This window comes from Ixodes scapularis, unplaced genomic scaffold, assembly GCF_016920785.2.
Source record: "Ixodes scapularis isolate PalLabHiFi unplaced genomic scaffold, ASM1692078v2 PGA_scaffold10__122_contigs__length_95168666, whole genome shotgun sequence".
In the NCBI taxonomy this organism is placed as follows: Eukaryota; Metazoa; Arthropoda; class Arachnida; order Ixodida; family Ixodidae; genus Ixodes; species Ixodes scapularis.
The window spans coordinates 44780482-44804864 of NW_024609836.1; the positions used below are offsets into that span (position 1 = coordinate 44780482).

Below are 24383 nucleotides of genomic sequence, written 5' to 3' on the forward strand. Positions count from 1 at the left end.
GTCTGCAGCGTGTGTCAATCGCAGTGAAATGCTACTGTGTGAACGCGTCTTTGGGCATGCATCTGCGCACGAGCGTGCACCAATGGTACGTTCCCTCGTCGTCCCAGGTCGGACGTGCTGGGCCACATCCTGCCGATCCTGGGCAAGGACTGGGCCCAGTCCGGGGTGGCCAAGCTGTTCACCAAGATCCACCACAACGGCTACCAGTTCCTGTACCTGTCGGCCCGGGCCATCGGGCAGGCCCACATCACGAGGGAGTACCTGCGCAGCATCCGCCAGGGGGACCTCTGGCTTCCCGACGGACCCCTGCTCCTCTCCCCCACCTCCCTCATCAATGCCTTCCACAAGTGAGCCAGAGCTCCTCTTTTAATGTGAAACATTCTTTGGCTAGTTGCTCCGGACTTCGTGAAGCCGCATTTCATGAAGCTGTGGCCTGTGACGTAGCATGGCTCCGGTTTCCCTGCTAGATTTAGCGGAAAAATGACATCACATGACTTCATGTCGCGTGACCTATACACAAATTCAGTTTCCCCTCTAGATTTAGCGGGAAAATTGACGTCATGTAACCTCAACACGAATTCGGTTTCCCTGCTAAATTTAGCGGGAAAGATGATCTACAGTTGAATCTCGTTAATTCAGACTCTCTCAATTCAAACTTGCCGATAATTCAAACTAACATGAGGGTCCCATCCTATGCGTCTTTATGGGAGAAAACTCCTGGTAATTCAAACTTTGCTTTCTTCAAACAAATTTTCGGTCCCCCTTGAGTTTGAATTAACGAGATTCGACTCTACATGACTTTGTGTCATGTACAGTCGACATGACCATATGACAATGTTTTTGTGTACCATCAAAGTTAGTTAGGCTAGGCTGGCTATCGCTTTTTGTCTCTGAGTTCTTGTCTTGTTTGATTTCTGCAGGGAAGTTATTGAGAAAAAGCCAGAGGAGTTCAAGATAAGCTGTCTACGGGACATCCAGGCCCTCTTCAACGTAACAGGAAACCCGTTTTACGCCGGATTTGGGAACAAGATCAATGTGAGCCTCAATTACCATTCCTCCACCAAATCCTTCCACATTTTTTCCAATCTCCTGCAAAGAAGCATGTTGTTATAGACCCTTTTCAAGATTCAGTTCAGCCACTTCGATCGCTGTAATCATTTGAGTAGTGGCATATGTGTTGAACCTCAACAGCAACCCTCTTGTTACTCATGAAGGAATAAGATGCTCTCTAGCGAATCATGCGAGGCCTATGAGGTGTTAATACGATGCAGTGCAGGAATACGAGAGCTGCTTAAGTGTTTATTTCTTTTACTCAAGTCCAATCAATGTGTTGGTAGCCCACAGTCTGCTCCAAGCCCCTTGTTGCATCAAATTTTATTAAGGTATTCATGTGGGTTGGCGCTTTGTTCTGACCGGTTGTATCTTTGTCACCGTCAAAACCACAAGTAGTCGAGTAAGAACTGTACAGTGAAGAGCATATCTCGTCTGCCGTTTACCTGCGAAAGTGACGGTGTCCAAAAAAAATACTAAACTGAAGGTTCGTTACTGCGCATGTGAAAAATGAACTTGTCATTTGGGTTGCCAGATGGCTCTGAATTTTGGGGGAGGGGATCCATTGCACACTGTTCTATCCTAAACTGTGCACGTTGCTTCAAGAATGGCTTTTCATTTTCATGCCAACAGGACACGCTAGCATACAGGGCAGTGGGGATACCGGTATCACGGATCTTCACTATCAACCACAGGGGAGAATTGAAGCTCGAACTGATGCAGAACTTTCTGTCGTCGTAAGTATGACTTTTGCGAGTCCTCGTTTTGAGTTTGGTCCGAACAAAAACGAGGCAGTGCACACTTTCTAATGGTCTACAGTCTAACCCGGATATATCAAATTCAGAGGGGATCGTAAAATAGTTCCATATATCAATAATTTTATATACAAAAATATTTCAAATTAAGCTCGAGTTGAAATTTCCTGGCGTTTTCGCTAATACCGATAATACCGAAGGTCGCGACAAACAAGAGTTTACCAAATAGAGCATCCAAGAGCTGCTAAATACAGTAGAGCATAGTTGGCGGAGTCTGCAAACACCGCCGCACTTGCAAGCACGCCTGGCGGGGACATCCACACAGTGTAAGCAAGAAAACAAGAAAGTAACAATATAAAAATTTAAAAAAAAAGGAAAAGCGAGGTGCATCAATTTTTTTTTCTTTTTTTTGATTCATAGAAAAAAAGTTGCGGAACCAACAAAAATGAAAGCTCTCTAAATTCAGGCAACAAAAAAAGAGAGGGAGAAAAAAAAGAACAGGCAAACCATTAACAACAGAAGAAGGTAAACAAAGAGAAGGTGTTCGAAGTGTGATTGCACAACCGTTGTTGTCAACAAACTCGACTTGCCGAAAACTTTTTTTTACCTATTTTATTTTGGGGCTAAGGACTTGCAGAGCATCAGCAGTGTTTGGGGAAGGGCGTAGGCTACCGTCTGGCACTCCCTGCTATCCCTGCGCGCCCGCGCATTCCTTTCCCCTTAGTTTTGCCATCCTCCACTTTTCTCTTTTTTTTTTTCTTGTCTGTCTTTTTTACAACTGCGCTTTCACTGCATATCTTGCCGCGTATATGCTGGCTTGGCGGTCTGCCAGCCACGTGACTCAATCTATGTGCTTGCCACTGGCACAATCAGATCTCGGGAAAAGCAACAGGTGGCCGGGTTCGCTATATCGAGTGTTTCCGCCATGGGATTTCGATACAAAAAGACAACCTCCTATACTATTACATGTGATCTTCAAGGGGATGTTGGGACTGTATGATATAAACAATAATTCGAAATACCCGAGTGCGATAAAACCGGGCTCGACTGTAATCACTTTGACTGCACCCAGGTGCAGGTGCTTCAGGTAGAGAGCTACATATATCCCGAGTCATCGCCCATCCCCGAGCCATCGCCCACCCCTATTTTTGGGCCAATATCGATTTCCGAAAAAACACCGAGTCATCGCCCACCCCTTCAAATACCCCAGCGCGGACTCTGCGATCCGCGAACACTCATCCTACCCAAATGACGCGGCCGCGGACCTTACAGTTGGAGGACGTCCGTGACAAAGTAAAACGATGGAGGGAAAGACACTTCTTTTTGTTTACGCATTTCCTCCGTGAGCGACCCCAAAGTGGTCGTGTATCCGTGCGAAAAGAAAACGATGGAGATAACAAAATAAGAGTTTGTTAATGTAACCGCGGAGAGTTAGGTCAAAGCCTGTCTCCGCCGAAGTAAGGTCACCGCGAACCCGCTCCTTCTTCCCGCCCGTCGCGACCGCGTTTGTGCAATATTTTAGGCAAAGCCAAAGCGTAAATAAAGCTTTGCTGGAACGTCCTACACAGATGTTTGCAGAGCGCCCCAACCGTGCATTGATAGCCCGCCGTGCACGGACGCACGTATGTACGCACCAAACAAGAAAGTTGCCCAAGGGCTTGCAATTGACAAGGCGCCCGACTTGGCCCGACGCCAAAGTATTTGCCAGCGCGACCGCCGGCTTTCCCGCTTTCCCAGCATTGCTCTTGGTCGCTTCTTTGGTCCGCTCGCTCGCTCGCTCGCTCGCTCGTTGCGCCTGGTCGGTTTTTCTATTTTCTTGTAGACTTTTCTTTCTTTTTTTTTTTACTAACTAGGAGAACATAGTGGTGACATTCTTTCACGGAACAAACGTTCGCGCTATATGCAGATCGGCGGTGTTTCTAGCGCGTATGCAAGCAACGGACTTCGCTATAGTAAAATATTCTTTCGTGAGCATTTTTTTTCTATAAAACAATGAAACTAAATCGAGTTTTGAGTTTGACGTATCTCTTGTGCATCAGCGCTAGATACGCAGAGAAAAATAGGCGGTTTTTTCCGCTTTTTTTCAAGTGTTTGTGCTCACCCACCGAGACATGGCCCACCCCACTTTTTTAACGATTTTCAGGCGGTAGGGGGGTGGGCGATGACTCGTGTATTACGGTAGACAATGCCTGCCCAGAATATTTTCTCACAAACATTAGAGCCACTTAGTGGCAGTCTCGAAAGCTTCAGTGTTTTTGCTCTGATGCCATTGATAAGAGAATAAGATAGCCTAAACCAAGTGTCACGAGTGTCATACAAAGACTATCTTGCCAGAATGAGTTCCTCGCTGCGGTGTTGGGAATGGCCAATCTCTAACAACATCTGAAGCATAGCACTGGTGCTGCGCATTGTTCATTTCAGCGCATGGCTACGATGAGCATTGGCAGCATATAATTAGGGTTAGAATAACGTGGCCACTCTTCTCGGCTGTGGGATTAAGCGGTCAAACTCTGCTTGTTTCTCTGACTTATTTTATGACTGCTATAATCCTTAACAAAGTATGAACAGTGGGTGTCTTTCTCAAATTCCCAACCTCCAGCACGTGCTCGTTGACTTCTGATTGGCCCTGGCTGTACGTGCAACAAAATGTTTGGGGCTGTCACATTTATTATTTTTTTATTCTTAGAAGAAACAATACAAATAAAGATACTTATCCTGAATAGGATCCAGAGCCAATGGCTAGTGATGGATCCTTTTGAATGCGTAAGCATTAGTGCCCTGGTATATGCGCCTACCTTGGACTGGTTTGGAGCGCACATATATAAGGTTTGCAACGCCGCCACGGGATGGTGCCACAGCCTTCCACCAGCTGTGGAAACTGGCTAGGAAATACCTTGTACAATCATCAACAGATGGTGGCGGAGTGCATATTTCTAGAGGCTTGGCGATAGCAACAGAGGCTGCACTGGATTGGCTGGTTATGGGGAGCGACGTCGTGACGTAACACCTAGCATCCGAAGATTGATGGCGTCTTTCCCCTTAGCCAGTTTTGGCGCCGTGCAGTGCGGGAAGGCGGGTGTGGCACTGGGGCACGTGTTAACCCAGCCCGGCCCTTCCCGTTCACGCCGTTTAGTGGCGACAGTCTGCAGATGGCTCATGACAAAATATTAACCCACCTTGGACCGCCACAACATGCTGCCCTGTGGCCCCCCCCCCCCCACCACAGGCCCTAGAACCACCACCCCCACTGCATCTTGGTTGCTAAGTGTTGCATCACGCCGTCGCTCTCTATAATCAGCCAATCCTGCGCAGCCACCGTCCTTCACGCATACGACAAGTGGTTGCACCAGGGAGAAAAAGGTTTCGGGAATGTTCAACCTGCGGAAAGGTGCCGAGAGGCTGCATTCACCCCGCTTCGTTATATATAACTGCTGCCCTAAATGCCCATGCATTTCTTACAAAAATTGGCGTAACAACAATTACAATTTTTTTTTTTTTTTCTATTTATTGAAGGGCATTTGGCGCGTGTTTGAAGGACGGCAGCTTGCACCAGAGGCAGAGCATCTACTTGGCTCTTAACCTGTTGCGACAATAATGTTGGGGATCCACTTTGAACCAGTATTTAGTGGAGGTAAAAAGACGTCCTACGGCCGCCGTGCAGGTACAACTGCTTGAGCGACGTGGTGGACCACGTGTTTCCACCGATCCACCCCGGGAGCTGCGACGCCTACTGCAACGGGCGGATGATGACGTTCCCGGCCTGCGAAGAGTTCACCTCCTTTACCTACTGGAGAGACCCCATCGCCCCCGTGGAGATCGAGATCGAGGAGCCCGCCAAGCCCGCCCCCAAGTGAGGGGAGGGCCCACCCTCGGTCCAGACTCCTCCCCCTTCTAGTCTCTTGGGGTGAGTGCTGGCCACAGCGGCGCTTTGGGCCCTTCCGGACTTCTGTGTCGCTCCATACTCTGTTTGATGTCCCAAACTATGAAGTGGCTTGGTACCGCAAGATCCCGGTGGAACGCCGGCCCGTGGTGGAGAGACAAACAATGAAAAAGATTGAGTGGGCCATCTATAGGGAAACAACGGCAAAAGTTTTATCAAAAATGAGCGATAAACACGGAGTCATCTTTGAGCCCGCACGACGACTTGGGAACTGATACCGCAGGTCGCAGACACGGCGAATCCGTGTTCTATGATTTAACAAACATGCGGATATCCGCAACAGACTCGCATGTCATTGGAACCAATGCGGAGAGCCACTCTGCTTTTTGTGCAGGAGTGGTGGCCTTGGAACGACATCGAGCTCTGGTTGGCTTTGATTGAAAGGGTAGTGGATAGACCCCAATGCTAGATGCCTTGAGGTCTACCCACTTGGTGTTCTGACATCATTGCGACCCCTGTGCAAGGAGCAGACGAACTTGCGCTCCGCCTACCACAGATATACCACAGATTGTGGTAACAGATTGGGTGACACAGAGTAATGATGCGGATCCCCAACACGTGGGAATCCGCTGAAACTTGCTTCTCACACGATAGTTTTGGTGTCTCGAAGGATTGATGCTCACGTCCACAGGCAAAATGTAAACCGTGTGTGTTTGATGTTGAAGAAATGCGATGAAAGTGCCTCACAACCCAATCCTCAACTCTAGTCATGTGCAAATAGTGGATTTTGAGTCCTAAAGGAATTTTAAAAAATAAGGGTTTTGGCAAAATATTTTTGGATTGAATATCAAATACTTTTTCCAAGCCTTTCGCTACTGCACCATGCGTGAACTAAAACCTAGCCGAACTCGTGAAGGTTGTTTTCAAGCTTCCACCTCTCCATTTCTAAACTAAATTAATCTTAAGTTAATATTATTTATGAACAGTGGCCCCATAAAGTTCAATGCCTACTTTGGGATGGCAAGTAAATGACACATTTGACACAAAATTTAACCTATCGAGAGGCCAAGCTGTACCTAATCGGGGAGATTTGTAAATCTTCTTGCTACATGCAAGTATTCTTTCTTAGATGTCAAACTTGAGAAAAGGGCAAAAGACAATCAAGAATGACAAATGCAGGCTGCCACGAAATCTCTGCCTAACTTATACTCTTGTATAATAAACACTCTAATTTTGGAAGTTTTACTGTAATATAAATATCAACATTCACAAGTGTTTTTTCTTTAATACTGTAGGGATGCATGTGCACCATCTTGCTTTGGAAGTGTGCTTTCCTCCTAAGCATGCTGCTGCAATATTTGTAGTTTTCGAAGTGTTTATTGTGGCAAGCTGGCACCCTCTGAGTGTGCTTCTTAAGAGAACTCTGGCGTACTGTGGAGAAGCAACTCCCGCAGAGCTTGCCTTCCCGGGTGTGGCTTCTTTGCAGTGCTCCCGTGCTCGGTAAGTAGCATGCTCAACAGGAATAACCCACCGTGATCAACAATTTAAAATATATGAATATCGCAATTCATCTCAAAGCAAATATTGAATAGCATGTTATTTGAAACTACCGTTCGAAAATTCAACTTATTGCACAACGCTACTCAACTCCCAATACTGTGAATTCACCTAATTTTTTTTTAGATTTTGTTGACAGGTGCAATTTACAACGAGTTTGTGGTGTCGGAGTTGGGATACAATGCTTAACTTCAACTCCTCGAGTTACTGGGAACATCCTAGATATCTTCCATAGGTAAAAAAACCTAGTAGCTGAAAGAGAAGAGAAAAAAAAAATTAGTGAGAGTCTTGTAGCTGTAGAAATTTGAGAGACTTTGTATCGATGCTTATGTTGCATTCATGTTGCAGGTTCCCATCCAGTCATCCTCTCGTCAGGTTCCCACCAGAGTTGTCAGCTCCCTCAACGCCGCACCAAAGAAACACACCCCGTGCAACGTTCCAAGTTTTTTCTTCTTTTACGTCCCTGAACATACAATGTTTCATTCACAATATTTTTTTTTTAGCCATTATATTCGTACTGACTTTAGCAGTCTCACGAACAAACCTGAGGAAACCGGTCGTCGTTTTAGGCCAAACATTGTTTTTCCTCCCGTGATATATATATATATATATATATATATATATATATATATATATATATATATATATATATATATATATATATATATATATATATTACTGGCATACAAACTTATATTCCTCGGGCACCTCTCGAAGGGCGGTGTTGTTTATACTTGAAATTATAGTATACATTGTTCCTAGTTGGTAGTTTGGGTTAACGTAGTCCCACACAATAATGAGGTCATAAAGGTGCAATTGATGTGTGTAGCTTTTGTTGGAGTGCATTCCTCACTTCCTAACGCATTCATCACTAGCTCGTGTTGTGGTCAATTTCGTTTCTAGCTGAGGATTTCTGGAGCTTTATCTTTGTTTCATTGTGGTTAACCCAACCTTACTAATACTACATTTTTGTTTTGTCAGCTGTCATCTTGCGCACCTGGTTACCAACTTGACGGTTGTCGATATCTCGACATAGATGGGGCGCCGACGTCTTTGTGATTGTGCAAGCCGCTGTTTGGCTATTGTATGGAACTTGTGGAAGAGGTTTGTTTTGTTGTTTTTCGTCCTAAGTTATGAGAAGTATGGCAAATGTAGCATCTATATCTTGTCACGGAACACACCGACGAAGAAGAATTTGAGGCGGTCGAGTGGACAAAGTGCACATCTTGCTTTGTTCAAGTCGCTGTACCTGAAAATTGAGCTACGCAATCCCCACATTTCCATTTCGATGCTTCAAAATCACCCCAACTCATGAAACATGTGGCAGTGCACACATCACACAAATGACTGTATAGAAATCCGCGAAACCAAACGTTGACTAATTGTACGGTTACGCATATATAATAGTTGACCGGTGAGTATTTTTGGGAGGGACTCTTTACTGACTGTGTCCCTATTTGAGATTGTATAAAAGAAGAAAAAAAAAAATATTGATGTCTATTGTGCCAAGCCAGGACATCATAGACGGTTCCTTGCTTTAGTAATGCGTTTATTATTTTAAGTTCTGTTTTCGTTAATAAATATTGTTGGTTGTCATAATTGTACTGCCTGTTCATTTTATAGCTAGGTTGGCAAAAATACACGCACAAAAAGAATGGAAAACATTGTAAATCAAGACAAGGAGAATGGAAACGCTCAACATGTCGGGACCAAGCTTGCAAGCCAATTACTCCACAAGAAATATTGGTTGTTTCTAGACTGTTATTAACTCCCAGTCACTTGACACACTTCATGTTCATGTGTATATTTTTTTTTAAAGAATTTGCAAAAATTAGATTGTCCCACAAGGTTTTGCACACTCGGTAGCCAGCTGACTACCTGACCTCTTCTTTTGTCGATTTACCTTGGGTGAGAGAAGAAAGCCTACTGGTTCATGCGATGCCACCCGTTTGGTTCACTGGGCCATCAACCTGTAGGGGAACCTAGAGCCACTGCAAAAGCTACGCTTCAGATTATTGCCACCTCAGCCATCTTGGTCTAAAATCACAGGCAAGAGCCTTTCTTCTTATGAAAACGTTAAAACAGTCCGCCACCGAGCAAAACAATATCGCCTGACCTTTCTTATATCGTGGGTCAAGGCATTTTTCGAATTGCAACGGTCCCCAATAGACCCTCTTCGAAAGACCACACAGCCGCCTGTCTGTTATTGCTTGATCACATGCGTCGGCATTCAGTGTGAATTCGGCTGGGCTCGTCGTCTGCTTCTTGCACAGGGGTTATGGTGATGTTCGAACGATGCCGAGCTCCGATTGGTTTTGATTGAAAGGATAGTGGGTAGACCCGAATGCAATATGCCTTGAGGTCTACCTACTATTTTCAATCGTCCAATAAAAGCCTGGCGTTCCGAAATCATCGCAACCCTTGTGCAAGAAGCAGACGAACTTACGCTCCGCATTGGAAACAAGTGCTGCGTCATCGGTCAGCGAAAACTCGGATCCAATCGTGCGCTTCGTGTCTAAGCAATGGCGACCTCCAGTGTTGCTTGGTGGACTTTTGGAAAAGGCCTATTGCATCCGTTTTGCGGCAAGCACAAAATAGCGGCGCCCACGTGAAGATCGGGGAATGGGAGGACGATACTCGTGGAAGCGTAGCAACTTTAGCAGCTCTAGGTGAACAAATGCCGGTCTAACCAGGCCAATCGTAACGAATCCGGGCCTGGCCAGCCTCGTGAATCCACTTTGTAGCGATCCACTTAGACCCGACCAGAACTGGACACGCTCCGTGCTCGGTCCGCTCGTCGCCTACGCTCCTGTGTACGCAGCAGGACGGAAGGCTATTGGTGCTTCCGGGAGGCAGGTTGTGCCAGAACAGGGCCATCCCGGCCTCGGGCTGAACCCTGACACGGAGGCGCTTGAACAGTGTGGCGCCTCCTCTCTCGACGGAGGACAAATACACGAGCCAGGTGGCCTGGCGTTGACCCGCAAACGTTTCCCAGCCTCTTAGTGGCTTGTCCTTGGTGGAGAAGTCGAAGTGCGGGGAATAGTGTCCTCCGACGCCGTAGTTCACCACTTGTAAGTGTTCCGCGCTTGAGGTGGACAGACCCGTGGCAGCGGCAATGCGGCGCGATAGTTTCTTTACGACGGGATGGTGGTGGTCGCTGAGCCAGGCAGCCTGTTCCGGAGGTGGGAGAGAAAGAGGACTTTCAGCTTGAAACCAAAGTTATGATTCATGAAGTGTTCTCTAGGGAATGTAGGAAGCTGTGGAGTAGGCTCTAATCATATCTCATTCTGCACTTGACTTTCAGGGAACTGGTCACTTTCACCTGAGAGCAGAGGTATCGGAACTATTCGTGAAAGGAGAGGGGGGGATTTAATAAATTATTGTGTGAATTCCTGCTCCTCCCACGTATTCTTCCCCTCCCCTGTTCCGACATCACTGACGGACAACGCGTTGGAAGGTACATGCTCGTTGGATCGGTCATACGTCTCTTGCGTCACCAGCCTTTGCTGGTGACGCAAAAATGTCAGCAGTACAGCATTGTCTCCTAGGCAGTGTTGGGTTGGGACGAAAGGGAGACGTCGATTGTTTCGCCGAGCGCTTAGCGCCCACCGTACTGTCAGCTTCGGGTGCTACGATGAGCAGAGACCGTGTATTCCTTTTTTACCTTTCGGTTGCTAAGAAGGTTGCCACAACACAACCCTTAAAATTTGCCACCCTGACCCATATTTTCTGAAACGAATAGGGGATACCAGTGATTTAAACAACCCCCCTCCCCCTCCCCCCCCCCCCCCCCCCCCCCGCCCCCTAGAATTTTCTGTGCAAAGCACATACAAGACTACATCTCCCTTTCCCAGACACTCCCTACAGCCCCTCTCCCCATGAAAAAAAAAAATTCTGACGTTCCTTAGGTTGAAAATTCTGGATAAACCCCTGGGGGATACCATGGTCATGCATGGTACACTAGCGACTCTTGTGCGCGTGTTCTCGCAAAGGTAAAATGCTTTCTGAGCCGATTTGGGGGACGAGCCAGTCCCGGAGGTAGTGCAATGCCGGGCTAGCCCTAGCGTCCCCAAAGCAAGCTCTGTGAAGGAACACCATTTTCAAAAATAAGTATAATATCTTGGACCAATTAGGTCCGTATCAGATATTAAGCTGATAAGAACAGATGTCTCCATACGATCTAAGCCAGTAGGCCGAGAAGCGATGCTCCCTCAATTCCGAAAAATTTAGGTTTCCATGTGATTCACATTCACAAAGCACTACTAAACAACTCTACGTCTTCGGATTCGCGAAATGTGGAATATTATTTGTGTAATCCTAATTTAAAGGGCAACTCCGCTCAATTCCGAACATTTCGGGATAATGAGTGATTTCGAATTAAAAAGCCCTAGTAAAAGACACTACGTCGTTTGCTTCGCGAAAAATGGGATATATATTTTTAAATCTAATTTTAAACACGAGCGGAAATCGAAACCGAAACCTCGGCTCCGTCCGGCAACATTGGCCTCGGGCCGCCAAGTACATGGCCATCACGTGGTACGAGATGTCACGTGATCCTCGGCCCAACGACGGGCGGGATGGGGGCGGGTGTGCGGCAGGCGCGAACGCGAGTGTCGTCTGCACCGCACTCTTCGCCACGTTTTGGTGTCTACGGCATTCGACGACGTCTGCACAACTGCGGCATAAATCTGCGACTCTGCGCACGTGGTGTCCATAGTGTGGACGAAACTCCGAGAGGCAATAATCACAAACGGTGAGACGACGACGGTGGTTGTGACGCGGAAGACGGCGGTAACGGCGGGACGACGGCGGGCGGTTGGTCTGCTCCCAAGAAGCGCGCTGCGCAGGCGCGTACGCCAATCACGTGGACACCGCTGAGCGCGGAGAAGCAACGTTGCTGACGTCATGCGCTACGCTCGATCGGAGAAGTAAAAACAAGCAAAAGGGGGCCATGGTGATGACGTTTAGCTCAATGTTTGCTCCGCCCATGCCGTAGCCTTGACTGCGCTGTTGGTCGCGCCTGAATTCGCCCGCTCGAGTCAGCCGATTTCGGTAACTTGGCGAGTTGCAAAGTTTGCCGGACCGTTTAAGAAACATTTAGACAGAACTGCGTCGTAATATTTGACGTGTGGTCTTCCTAGGCGATACTAAAGAGGACTGCATTGTTTTTTCAAAACCAAAAATGAAGCGGAGTTGCCCTTTAAACATCAGCAGATACCGAAACCGAAACTTCGGTTGCGTCAGGCAACATTGGTCTCGGGTCGTCAGAGTCATGGCACGTCACGTCGAACCACGTGGTCTTGTGACGTTCGGGAGGAAGCGAGAAACCGAAAAAAGTCTTTTTTTTTTTTTTTTTTTTTTTTTTTATTGGACGCGGGCAGGTTGGTTGCTCCGCATGGCGTGGACGGTGATGGCCCGGAGGCGAGGGGGAAGGGGAGAAGACGAAAGAGGAGAAAAGGAGCGGAGAAACGGACCGATAAGCGCGCAGGGCAGCGCATCCCAGGCTCATCCGTGTTACGGTGATCACGTGAACGCCCGGTCAGCCAACACCGGGAGGAGAAACTCATGACGTCTTCGTTCAATTTCGCTCTGAGAAGTAAAAGCAAACAAAACGTGAGAATGACGTATGCATGCCTCTGACGTAGTGGCTCAACGTTGGCCGCTCCATCTCCGTGGCATTGACTGCGCTGGTGATTGCGCCTCGCGCCGCACGCTAGAGTTGGCAGATTTCGGCGACTTGGCTCGCTTGAAGGTTTGCTGGCCAGTTTATTAAATATATATACGGAATTAGATCGTAATATTTGACATGGGGTCTTCCTATATGATACTGAAGAGGGCTACATAGTTTTCTAAATATCAAAAATGAAGCGGAGTTGCCCTTTAAAGGGGCCGTGCAACGGTTTCAATGTTGAAAGAATTGCCAGTTTGCATTTTTTATATTTATACAAGCCCAAGTGACCAAAAACGCGTCACCTTTCCCCGAAAAACTGCTATTCTGCTGCGTAATCGCAAGGCAAAAAACGAACTATTTGCCGATCTGCAGCCGCCTGTGGCGGCTACGGGAACTAAAATGACGGCGTCTCTGGGGGTACCCGGAAGTCAACAAACCCCGTCCCCCTACGCTGCTGCACTCGCCGTCAGCCCCGTGGCGAGCCGCCCTTTGTGTCCATCGCTCGCCGCGACCTTCGACGAGGCTATAATAATTAGAAGTAGACAATTGCGGAGGAAGCGGCTGCGGTCTCTGAAGGGAGGGCCCAAGGGAAAACCACGTGAACCCCCAAAGTACGTCACTTGAAAGTCGACATGGACGTCGTGGAGAGTTGAGAGGCACTTCGACTTTCAATTTGTTTATTTTTTTTTTTTTTTTTTTTTAAGAACTAGCGCTCGCAAGAAAATGCGGTTTTCTGTTTTTCGTTTTTCGTGATTTTCAAGTACCCCTAGCTTTATACAGCATTTGCTAATTTCTTCGAGAGAAAGGATAATGATATTCTAAAGCAGGAATATTACCATCACCAGGTTAGTTATATCCCTTAGGAGGGATTAGTCACACAACGAAGCCTCTAGATATACCGACATTTTTGTGAACAATAACGTGCAGCTCCATAAACACGTGGACCCAATGTCTCGCCACACCAGCTCTTTGCTTGAGGTGACATTTTCCTTGTCTTCACATTTTCATTGTATCACCCTATACTCTATTTTATCTTATGATGTACCGCTGGAAAGGCTACAAGCACGGGCTCCTTTTCTAGGGCAGATATCGGCGGCACAAGCTCTCGTGCGTTTAGGGCAGCTGCCAACGCTATGAGCTCGCGCTCCTAGCCTTCGCTGCGGTACAAAATAAGGTGAAACGGAGTATAGCAGTTTCCATTCTTTCCTCTTTAGGAGGGTGTGGTGAGAGCTACGGCGCTCAACGAACCAATCGACCGCCTCTTTCGTCGCTTGATCTCACTCTCGGCACGTGAACATGGGCGGGAGCGCGATCACGTGGTGAAAGAACACGCATGACTGGTCCAAAACGGGCACGTGATACTGCAAGCATAGGGGTAAACAGAGTTTTAAAAATATTATGGCAAATTGCTATAATAGGTAATCTAACTCTTTTCGCAGAAGTGGCGGCCGGTGTGATTATCTTGGGTGGTATGAAAAAAACGGGTTGCGGCCTGAATATCCATCGAGACGAAAGATCCAACGAGTCGAAAGATCCCATTGGCCACGATATCCAGCGAGACGGAATATCCAACCAGGTCTGAATGTCCACTGAGGCTGGATATCCAATGTGTTATGTTTATTTTATTCCTGTAATTTATCGAGCATACTGCTCCCAGATAACTAATAATAAGCCAGGACCTTTTTTTTTAGTGCACATTTTTGTATCCTATGTGAAAGGGCTTGCTGGAATGCTACAACGATCTCCGTGCCGAAACAAAATAATTTTTTTTTTTAGATGATAAATGAATGGAATGCGCTGCCTAGTGAAATTGTTTGTGCCGCAAATGCAGAAAGTGTTTTTGTTTTGTTTTTAATGCTAGTTCGCCCTCTGCGGTAATGCCTGATATAGGCGCCGCAGGCTCAAAATAACTAAATAATAAATATTAAAAATAACAAAAGTAACCAAAGTCAGCACCGAAGCTTAGCAGTCATGTGCACCCCAAAAGGTATTTTAAGAAAAAAAAAAAAAAAAAAACACGTTGCAGACAGAATTAAGTTAAAAGGATGCGAGAAACAATGAGTCTTCAACGCAGCGAAGCACCGGGAACTTTCTAAACGAGGTTCATCACTGAGTCTAGAATACAAAAGCGACTGATCGCTCCGAAACTAAAAAGTAGGCGTACAACAAAGAGGTCTTCAAAACTTTTATCTTCTACGCATAAATGTCCCATGTTACCCCCTTCCGATTTTGGACCCAAGTTTTCTTTATGCTATTGACCTCAAATCACTTACCAGGTTAGGAAGGTGCACTCTTATTCTTGGTTCGATATAACAATGGTGCAAAACCTCCTGAGTGGGTTCAAACCCTAGACTGCAGACAAACTAAACCATTCACTTATTTGCAGACTTGTACACGTTACTGAAAAAAAGTAACTGATTACAATTACAATTACTACAGTCAAAAAAGTAACCGATTACCGTTACTGATTACTGCCTCCCAGAAGTAATTGAACAATTACTGCAAAGTAATTGATTACTTTTCAAGTTACTTTCACGTTACTTCTTATTGCGATGACAGAAATACACAAATACACAGTAAAATATTGCGTACACAATTTTGTTTCGTTATTTTTCCCTTTTTTCTTTTCAGACCCGGACCTTGTCGTGTAGCTGACGCGTCGACCTAAGGAACAAAGCCCACTAAAAAGTCAATAGCGAGTTCCCGCTTCCCGTCGACTTTATCAGCAATCTGCAACGAGATCCGGAACTCCCCAGCCAAGGCTGGTGGCGCGCTTGTAGAAGAGCGTGGCGCAAAAGAAAAAAAGATTTGCCGATTAATCCTAGTTTTATTTTTTTTAGATGTTAAGAAAATGTCAATCATCTTTGCTCCATGGCTGAGTGACTATGTTGATTTTTGTGAGAAAAAAAAATTGTGGAATGAAAAATGTAATTGGTAATTGTGTAATTGATTTTGTAATTGATTACAGAAAAAAAGTAATTGAATTACTCCGAGCGTTACAGCTTGACAAATGTAATTAAAGCGTTACAAAATTACACTTAACTGTAATTGATTACAAGTAATCAATTACTTGTAACGCGTTACGTACAAGTCTGCAAGTTATTTGTAATGAGAGGGAATGTCTGAGGAGTCTGAATATCCAACCTGGCCGGAATGTCAAACGTGTCTGAATATCCAACGAGCCTGAATATCCACTAGTGAATCTTTCGTCTCGTTGGATATTCAGGCTCTGAATACTCCGAAGCTGAATCTAGGCCACCGTCGCTTAGTGGACCTAACAGAAGTGCCACGCCCCCACATCTTCCACCCAAAAAAACATCAAACTGGGAACCCGGAAAAGGGTGGATTATGTTGCACACGTGAAAGGTTCTAGAATCACAAACGTTTAGCGATACTCTCAGTTTTCACACGCCAGACGCCTGCGTTCACGGCGCTCTTCATCCGAAACGCGTATCATGTGCATACTTGATAGTTGTTTCTAGAATGAAGCGATACTACCGCTAATCGGGCTGAGCAACCTGGCGATCTTCTAGAGCCTTTCTACTCTCGAGCTACTCTCCATCAGTGCTCACAGGTGGTCGAGCTCCTCGCCTACCTCACGCCTCCTCCCCTACCCTTCTGGTCACATGGCCTCCCTGTTAACCAATCAGCGTTGAGGACCTCATTCCTCCCTCATCCGTCAATCAATCAGTGCCGAGCCTCGCGGCCACTCTTTTATCTGGGCTTCACGAAATGTCCGAACACCTAGCCAAAGAACATTTTTGGGACACTGACAGCCCCCCCCCCCCCTTTTTTTTCTTCTATTTTGACATGTGATTTATTACTGCGCCAGAAGACTACCCAATCAATGTTTTGCTACAGCGTCACGTATATTTTTAATAAAGTTAAAATACGAAACTGCTCGAAACTTCAACTGGACTGGGGAGGAAGAAATATAGAGGAGGAGAGAGCTGCCAAAAATCACGTGGCTGTGCGACTATTTTTTTTTTTTTTTCAATTAACGTATTTGCGGTTTTCTAGAAGCCACAAAAAATCGGTATCATATTTCGTTTCTATTTTTAATATTGAGTGTGTGTCTCTGATGGCCCATGACTTTTATTATATTCGGTGGTTGCGTCTAAATCACAGAAAACGGCACGTGACCACAGAGAAGAGAGTGAGCGTGACTGACACCGGCCGGTTCTCGATTGTCGGTTTTCGGGAGGAAAGCAAAGAGGTTTCGAACCGGAAATTGTGTTTTAGGTAGTTGGGCTCTCATCTGTCATGTACAAATAAAAACTATGGAGCATAAATACCCTGTCACTGCCCCCTCTAAAGGGATACTTCAACGAAATTTGAAATATTCCCGTCGTGTTCAAAAATAGGTTGAATATGATCCACAATATCGGTAAATGACAATCGCAAGTTTGTGTTTTTAGCCTGGTGGCTGTATTTTTCGTTATAAACGGCCCACTCTGGCAAGCGCTCGGAGAAGGCCCAGCGGAGACCACGTGACATTCAGCGCAATCGTGACGTAGGTCGTCTCGGGAAGAGCAAAGCTACAGCGAGGCTGACGTCGAGAGGATGGCGTAGTCGTTCCGGTCACCGAAGCGGCTGCTTTTGTCCGAATTTTGAGTGACGGGTTAATCTTCTATAATCTTGTAGGGGGACGATAGCGACTTCTGGTGCACACAAAAGGCATTCTCGGGAAGACAAGAGTTCCTCTTTCCCCTCTTCTCTCGTCGTGGCCGGGGGCGAGACACTCACCGTCACTAGCTGTCAAGGTTCCTAGACGGGCATTACAAGCGAGGCGTTAGCAACATGCACCAGGTGCTCTTTGCTAATCGTTTAATTCGTTTTAAAATTCTTTTTCGAGACTTTCTTAACAAGATATTTGTATTGTAGCGATGAAAAGACGAAAGAGGCCGGAGGTCGCGCGATGCGAGCGCTTGGGCAAGCAGTTCGAAGCAAGCCAGCAAAGAAACCGGACGTCTTGTCCGGCTAATAAACAGCTGGCAAGCGGAACCCGCTTCATTTGGTGTCAAAAGTGTGAGCGGCCAAGGCTCAAGCCTTGGCCGCTCATCTTGCCGGACCAGCGTTGAGTATACTGCATCACCTGCCATCTGAAGCTCGCCAATCCTACCAGGCCTTGGTCGCAGCATCGGACGAACATTTCGGGGACGGGCCGCTCCGCTATCTCCACCACGCGCAGCTCCGCAACCGCCGGCAGTCAACGGTTGAAACGATCTCTCAACTCGCCGATGACATCGAACGTCTAGCTCGTCTTGCCTTCCCCGGCTGCCCAGAGGAGACAATTCAAGCAGTCGCCACCATGTCATTCATCGATGCTATCTCGTCTGTCGACGTGCAAGACACCGTTCGCTTAGCACGCCCCCAGACTCTACAGGCCGCACACACTTGTGCCCTGGAGGTAGAAGCTGCTCGACAGGCCTCTCGATCCACGTCACTACGACCCTTTATGCAACCGCAGACACCAGCTATGAAAATGCAGGCGACTCCAGCTCTCGTGTGCTGGAACTGCTACGAGCCAGGTCACACGCGGGCACAATGTCCTAAGAACGACCCTCGTATTGCTAGCCGGACCCCAACAATGCCAACGCAAAGGCGAATAACATCAACTCGTGCCTTGGCCTCATCCATGGCATCATCTACCTCCAGGGTATCGTCGACGGTGTGCCCGTGCGCGCACTTGTCGATACGGGGGCAACAACATCTGTCATCCGCCCTGAAGTTCTCCTGAAGGCGAACCGACTCGTCCCACCAAACCCCGAAACATACGCTCTGCAAACCGCCACAGGGGAGATGGTAACTGTACTGGGCTGCACAACCGTGCCTTTTAGCGTGGGAAGCCTTCAAGTTACGCTGCCTGTTGTCGTCGCGGCTGTCGATGAGCAATGCATCCTCGGCATCGATTTTCTTAAGGCACACAAGTGTGTACTCGACTTCAACGCTGGGCTACTGCATTTGGGAACTGATTCCTTTCCCTTGGGTGCTGCCACGGTAACGGTGCTCTGTGACAGCGGGATGCCAATAAATCCCACGTCCCCGTGTCTCTGTTTCCGCGTTTTGTCTACCAACGTAGCTGCGCACTTGTTGCCACTCTACGAGAGGGCAACTTTTGGGCTGGACAAGAAAGACGCTGATCAGCTTCAGCAGCTACTTGAACGATTTCCAAAGCTTTTCAGCACAGGCAATACAGATTTGGGGCTGACGTCAGCAGCAACACACCAAATCGTGACAGGACATGCTGCTCCTGTACGGCAGCCTCCTCGCTCAGAGGTCATGCATCAACGACATGGTGAAGACGATGCTACAGCAGGGCGTTATTGAGCCGGCATGTTTCCCTTGGTCTTCACCAGTTACACTAGTGAAAAAAAAGGACGGGTCAACACGATTCTGCGTAGACTACAGACGACTTAATGAAGTCACTAGGAAGGACTCTTTCCCTTTGCCTCGAACCGATGACATCTTGGACGCTCTTGCAGGATGCACGTGGTTTTCTACGCTTGACCTCAAGAGTGGATATTGGCAGGTCCCAGTACATCCGGGCGATCGCGAGAAGACTGCATTTACCACAGGTAGTGGCTCATACCAATTCAGAGTTATGCCATTTGGACTCTGCAATGCTCCGGCTACATTCCAGAGGCTAATGGAATCTGTTTTGAACGGTCTCATAGGCACAATCTGTCTTGTATACCTTGATGACATTGTTGTCTTTGGCAAAACATTCTCTGACCTTCTGGCGAACCTCGAGAGAGTGTTTGCACGGCTACAACGTGCGAATCTGAAGCTGACACCGAAGAAATGTTCGTTGTTCACCAGACAAGTCGAATACCTCGGCCACATCATTTCAGCGGATGGGGTTTCCACGGACCCTCGCAAATTATCTGCTCTTGCTGAGTGGCCGACACCGACATCCACCACTGACGTACACAGCTTCATCTTGCTGGCATCTTACTACCAAAGATTCGTCCCCAATTTCGCTCACCTTGCCAAACCGTTGTATGCGTTGACAGAAAAAAAAAAAGCAAACTTTCTCTGGTCTCCAGAATGTCAGCACGCATTTGAGACATTAAAAACAGCACTCATGTCTCCACCAACGCTTGCCTACCCAAAAGACACCACAGCGTTTATGCTCAACACCGATGCTAGTGCTTTGGCAGTTGGCGCAGTCTTATCGCAAGAACAGGATGGGCATGAACGAGTCATCGCTTATTATAGCAAAGTGTTCACCAAGCCTGAGAGAAATTACTGTACCACCCGACGCGAACTGTTGGCTATCATCAAGGCCGTAATTCATTTTCATCATTATTTATTGGGCCGGAAATTTATTATTCGTACCGACCACGCATCCTTAACCTGATGCTAAGCTTCAAGACCCCTGACGGACAGGTCGCCCGATGGCTGGAGCGTCTTCACCAATACGACGTCAAGATTCAACATCGTACTGGCGCGCTTCACACAAATGCCGACAGTCTTTCACGACGACCGTGGAATGACAAGTGCAAGCAGTATTTAAGCATTGCAAAACGCAGCTTCATGTCAATCAACTCACTGCAGAACCTGCCTTGCACTAACGAAGCGTGGACATTGGAAAACCTTCGCGTCTCTCAGCTTGACGATCCAGATATCGGACCCCTGGTCCAATGGAAGAAGAACTACAGACCTCGATCTAAGGAAGTGTCCGGTTTGTCTCCTGCAGGGTTGGGCAGAAATACTCAAAAATGTATTTGGAAATACAAATACTGGAATACATTAAAATAGTAGCTAAAATACTGATACTGAAATATATCTGTAAAAGTGTATCGCGATACGTATCGGAAATACATTTTAAATAGAGGCAAAAAGTATTTGGAAATACAAATACAGGAATACATTTTAGGGAGAGCAGAAATAGAAATACAGAAATACTGATACTCTAATACATTTTTTCAAATTTGCTTGAGACGCCAAATGAGATTAAGCTTGAAGTTGGAAGTGGACGTTTTCGATCCTGAAATTACTTTCGCGTAAGCTTGGCACGGTTGAAAAAACAATACGGTGGCATCCCTGTTGTGAAGGTGCTTCCTGCCGACCCTCCGCTACCAACGCATGGATTGCAGTCTTCAAGTTTCCTCTTGCATACTCCGAATAGAGACCTCGTGGATTGCGACCTGATATTGCCGGCACAGGTGCGAGCTAGGGTGCCTTCATGTGGGCGTCGCATAGGGTGATGCCAACTGCCCGTTTCCCTTTCCCAGTCCCTCTCCCACCGCCATTTTGGTTTTCCATTGTTTCGCCGTGCGCTGGAAAGTGGCTTTTGTGTCCATCGGTCCTCCCAACCGAGGAGGAAAACGCCAATCCTCTTTCCGTGGGTTCCACAACGCTGCTCCGAACTTGTGAGATAAGGTGCTTGCTTCCGGGAGGGTTATAAGCCCCACGGATCATCGCCGAGAACCAAGATGGCTGCTGGTCTGTCGGCGAGTAGTATTACAAAGAATGGCATCACCCTAGCAAAGCGCATATGAAGGCTCCCTAGTGCGAGCTCTCTGAGAAACAGCGCGCTCGAGACGAGTCGCAGGTGTACGAAGTCTAGGTCGGCACAGAGAGGCCATGTCTGACCTCCTTCCTGGGTTCGGATCACCAGAACAGCAGGTCACATTCACGTCGGCAGATGACGTACCCCTGAGCCGTGCAATATTACGGGGGCAGCCGCAGACGCATTCAAATATCTGTTGAACTTCACTGCCTGAGTCATCCTACTATTTCAAGCCAACCACCGCCAGGCTCATGCTGAAACGGACTGTGACTCAGCTTTGCCGGCTGGGTGTACTGTGTACGCTAAGGCAAGAAAGACGGTTAGCAGCGGGCTTCGGATGCCAGCAAACAGTGACTAAAAAAATCCCTACCAAAAAACCTGCGGCACTAAATGCTCTGACTGCACTCCTGGCACGCCACCTCGTTCGAGTCCCCGACTACGCAATACTTCTCAGAAGAGAGAAGAGGACGCATAGAAAAATAGTTTGGAGTATCGGAAGGAACCTTGGTCAGCATAGTAACAAATCCCCAGCATCTCCCTGACCCTGGTGCCCTTGTAGTAAAAAAAAAAAAAAAAAAATGCGTTCGGATTTGTTTTTTTTTTGTTTTTTTTTTGGGGGGGGGGGGGGGGGGGGGTAGTATGTCTCAAGAAATGTAACGAAATACATTTCACCCTGGTTGTGTCGCGATACAAAGGAACATTCAAAGTGTATTTCGATACAGGAATACAGATACTGATGAAAAAAATGTATCGCGATACAGAAATACAGATACGAAATGTATTTCTAAAATACTATCGCGATACAGAAATACAGATACGAAATGTATTTCTAAAATACTATCGCGATACATTTGTATCGCGATACTGCCCAACCCTGGTCTCCTGCCATCAAGAGTTACTTGGTTCAATGGGACTCCCTGTTTCTGCACGACAACCTTCTCTATACCGACGCTGGGAGTCAGCTGCTGGCGGTTCTGTCGTCTGGCAGCTGCTGTTGCCACGCAAGCTCTGCTCCCAGGTATTTCAACAACTGCACAGTAGCCCAGAAGGAGGACACTTTGGTGTGAACCGCACGATCAAAAAGATTCGTCAACAGTTCTACTGGCTGCAATGCCACAATGACGTAAAGCAGTGGTGCCGTCAGTGCGACATGTGTGCATCGCGTAAAGGACCCCACATAAAACAACGGTCACCACTACAAGAAAATGTGACGGGGGCTCCCTTTGAGCGTATCGGCATCGACGTACTGGGGCCGTTTCCTCGGTCTAAGTCTGGAAACAGGATCCTGCTCGTAATTGTAGACTATTTCACCAAGTGGCTCGAAGTTATTTCCATTCAAAGTCAGACCGCCTCCGAGATCACCGACGCTCTCGTAAAGAATTGTATTACCAGATACGGAGCCCCATTGAGCATCCACTCAGACCAAGGAAGGAGCTTTGAATCGCGAGTGTTCCAAGAGGTTTGCGAGATCTTAATATCACAAAGACGAGAACGACGCCCCTTCACCCGCAGTCGAACGGCCTCGTGGAGAGGATGAACCGCACCATTTTACAACATCTATCGATGTTTGTAAATGACCGCCAAGACGACTGGGATAACATCGTGCCTCTGTTTCTCTACGCATACCGCACAGCTGCTCATGAGGTCACCAGCTACACGCCCGCCACGATGCTATTTGGCCGTGATCTTCGTATGCCCTGTGAAATTGCCATCCCACGAGCATCAGAACCGGCCAAAGACCATGTGTCTCACGTAAGCGACCTGAGAGCGAACCTAGAACGGATGCATGCATTTGCCCGACAACGTTTGGCAAGTGGGCTCGCTCGTATGAAAACTCAGTACGACCCGCACATGTCGCAACACGCCCCTTCTCAGCAGGTGATAAGGTATGGCTGTACAATCCCATCCGTAAAAGAGGACTGTCTCCGAAGCTTCAGCGCCATTGGCAAGGACCCTACGATCGTCGAACGGATCAACGACGTGGTATATCGCATACGTCGCAATGATCGATCACGTCTGCTCGTGGTTCACCGCGACCGGCTATCACCGTACGAAGGACTTCGTTAATTTTCACTACAAGGAGAGGAAAAACAATGGGAGGGAGGGTAATGTAGCGATGAAAAGAAGAACGAGGCCGGAGGTCGCGCGATGCGAGCGCTCGGGCAAGCAGTTCGAAGCAAGCCAGCAAAGAAACCGGACGTCTTGTCCGGCTAATAAACAGCTGGCAAGCGGAACCCGCTTCAGTATGTTCGATGGGATACTGCTGCTTTGAACACACATAGACCAAAAAATGAGCGCCGAAATTTCGTTGTAGTATCCCTTTAAAGGGACACTGACACTTATGGTGTCGGAAGACTATCCAACAGGCACGTATCCAGTTCCCCCTTTGAAATCTTCCATTTTTCTGGGGCTTCCTCTCCCCCCTCCCCCTCATACTGCATTTTGTCATGTTTGGTGTGTGTGTCTAAACCATAGAAAACGACCCGTGACCACATTTTTTCCTACACCTGAGAAGAGAGTGAGCGCGACTCAAACCGGTCAGTTCTCGGGCGGAAAGAAAACGAATTTCGAGCAGCAAATTGTGTTCTGGGTATGTTGGGCTCTGATATGTCATGTACAAATGAAAACCTTGGCGAGCACAAATACCCTGTCTCTGTCCCTTCAATAGCACCTCAACTCACGGCGATGTGTCGTGACATATGTAGTCACTGTGGCTATTGCGTTTAACATTTTATTAATGCGAAAACATTAACTGTCCCATGGAGCGAACCGACGTCATCAGCTTTGAAACCACGCCAAACGTTGGCCAAACGGCACATAAAATCCCCACTCCCAAGTGAAACCAACTTCAGATGAATTATGCTCCCATTGGCTGGCGCGCGTCATCAAGAAAGGATGCTCCCATTGCCACCAGGGAAGCCCTTTTCGTGGCGGCGCAGCGAACACAGCGGT

General features: G+C 47.3%; 2 protein-coding genes and 1 non-coding gene across 5 annotated transcripts in view; 1 reads left to right on the forward strand and 2 right to left on the reverse strand.

The window, feature by feature from the left end:
* LOC8052310 (phosphatidate phosphatase LPIN3) overlaps window positions 1–8841 on the forward strand; it is a 49732-nt gene extending 40891 nt beyond the window's left edge. For 2 of the 3 annotated variants that reach the window (XM_040206120.3, XM_029992594.4), the window contains exons 15-19: window positions 108–347; window positions 921–1035; window positions 1684–1787; window positions 5467–5709; window positions 7591–7671. In XM_040206120.3, coding sequence (XP_040062054.1) covers window positions 108–347; window positions 921–1035; window positions 1684–1787; window positions 5467–5659 — 652 coding nt within the window. In that variant the 3' untranslated portion in view covers window positions 5660–5709; window positions 7591–7671. Of the gene's footprint in view, window positions 1–107; window positions 348–920; window positions 1036–1683; window positions 1788–5466; window positions 5710–7590; window positions 7837–7902 lie in introns of those variants that run through there. The other variant, XM_042288132.1, reaches the window with a different exon arrangement.
* Window positions 8842–9927: 1086 nt separating this feature from the next.
* The window catches only part of LOC8052312 (prolyl 4-hydroxylase subunit alpha-2-like), a 56221-nt gene continuing 41765 nt past the window's right edge, over window positions 9928–24383 (reverse strand). Inside the window, exon 5 of the mRNA XM_029992548.4 lies at window positions 9928–10413. Within this exon, the coding sequence (XP_029848408.2) occupies window positions 9928–10413 (486 nt within the window). The remainder of the gene's footprint in view (window positions 10414–24383) is intronic.
* On the reverse strand, window positions 11259–11447 carry LOC8052311. Its single transcript, XR_005714766.1, has one exon. It is a non-coding gene; the product is annotated as a U2 spliceosomal RNA (small nuclear RNA).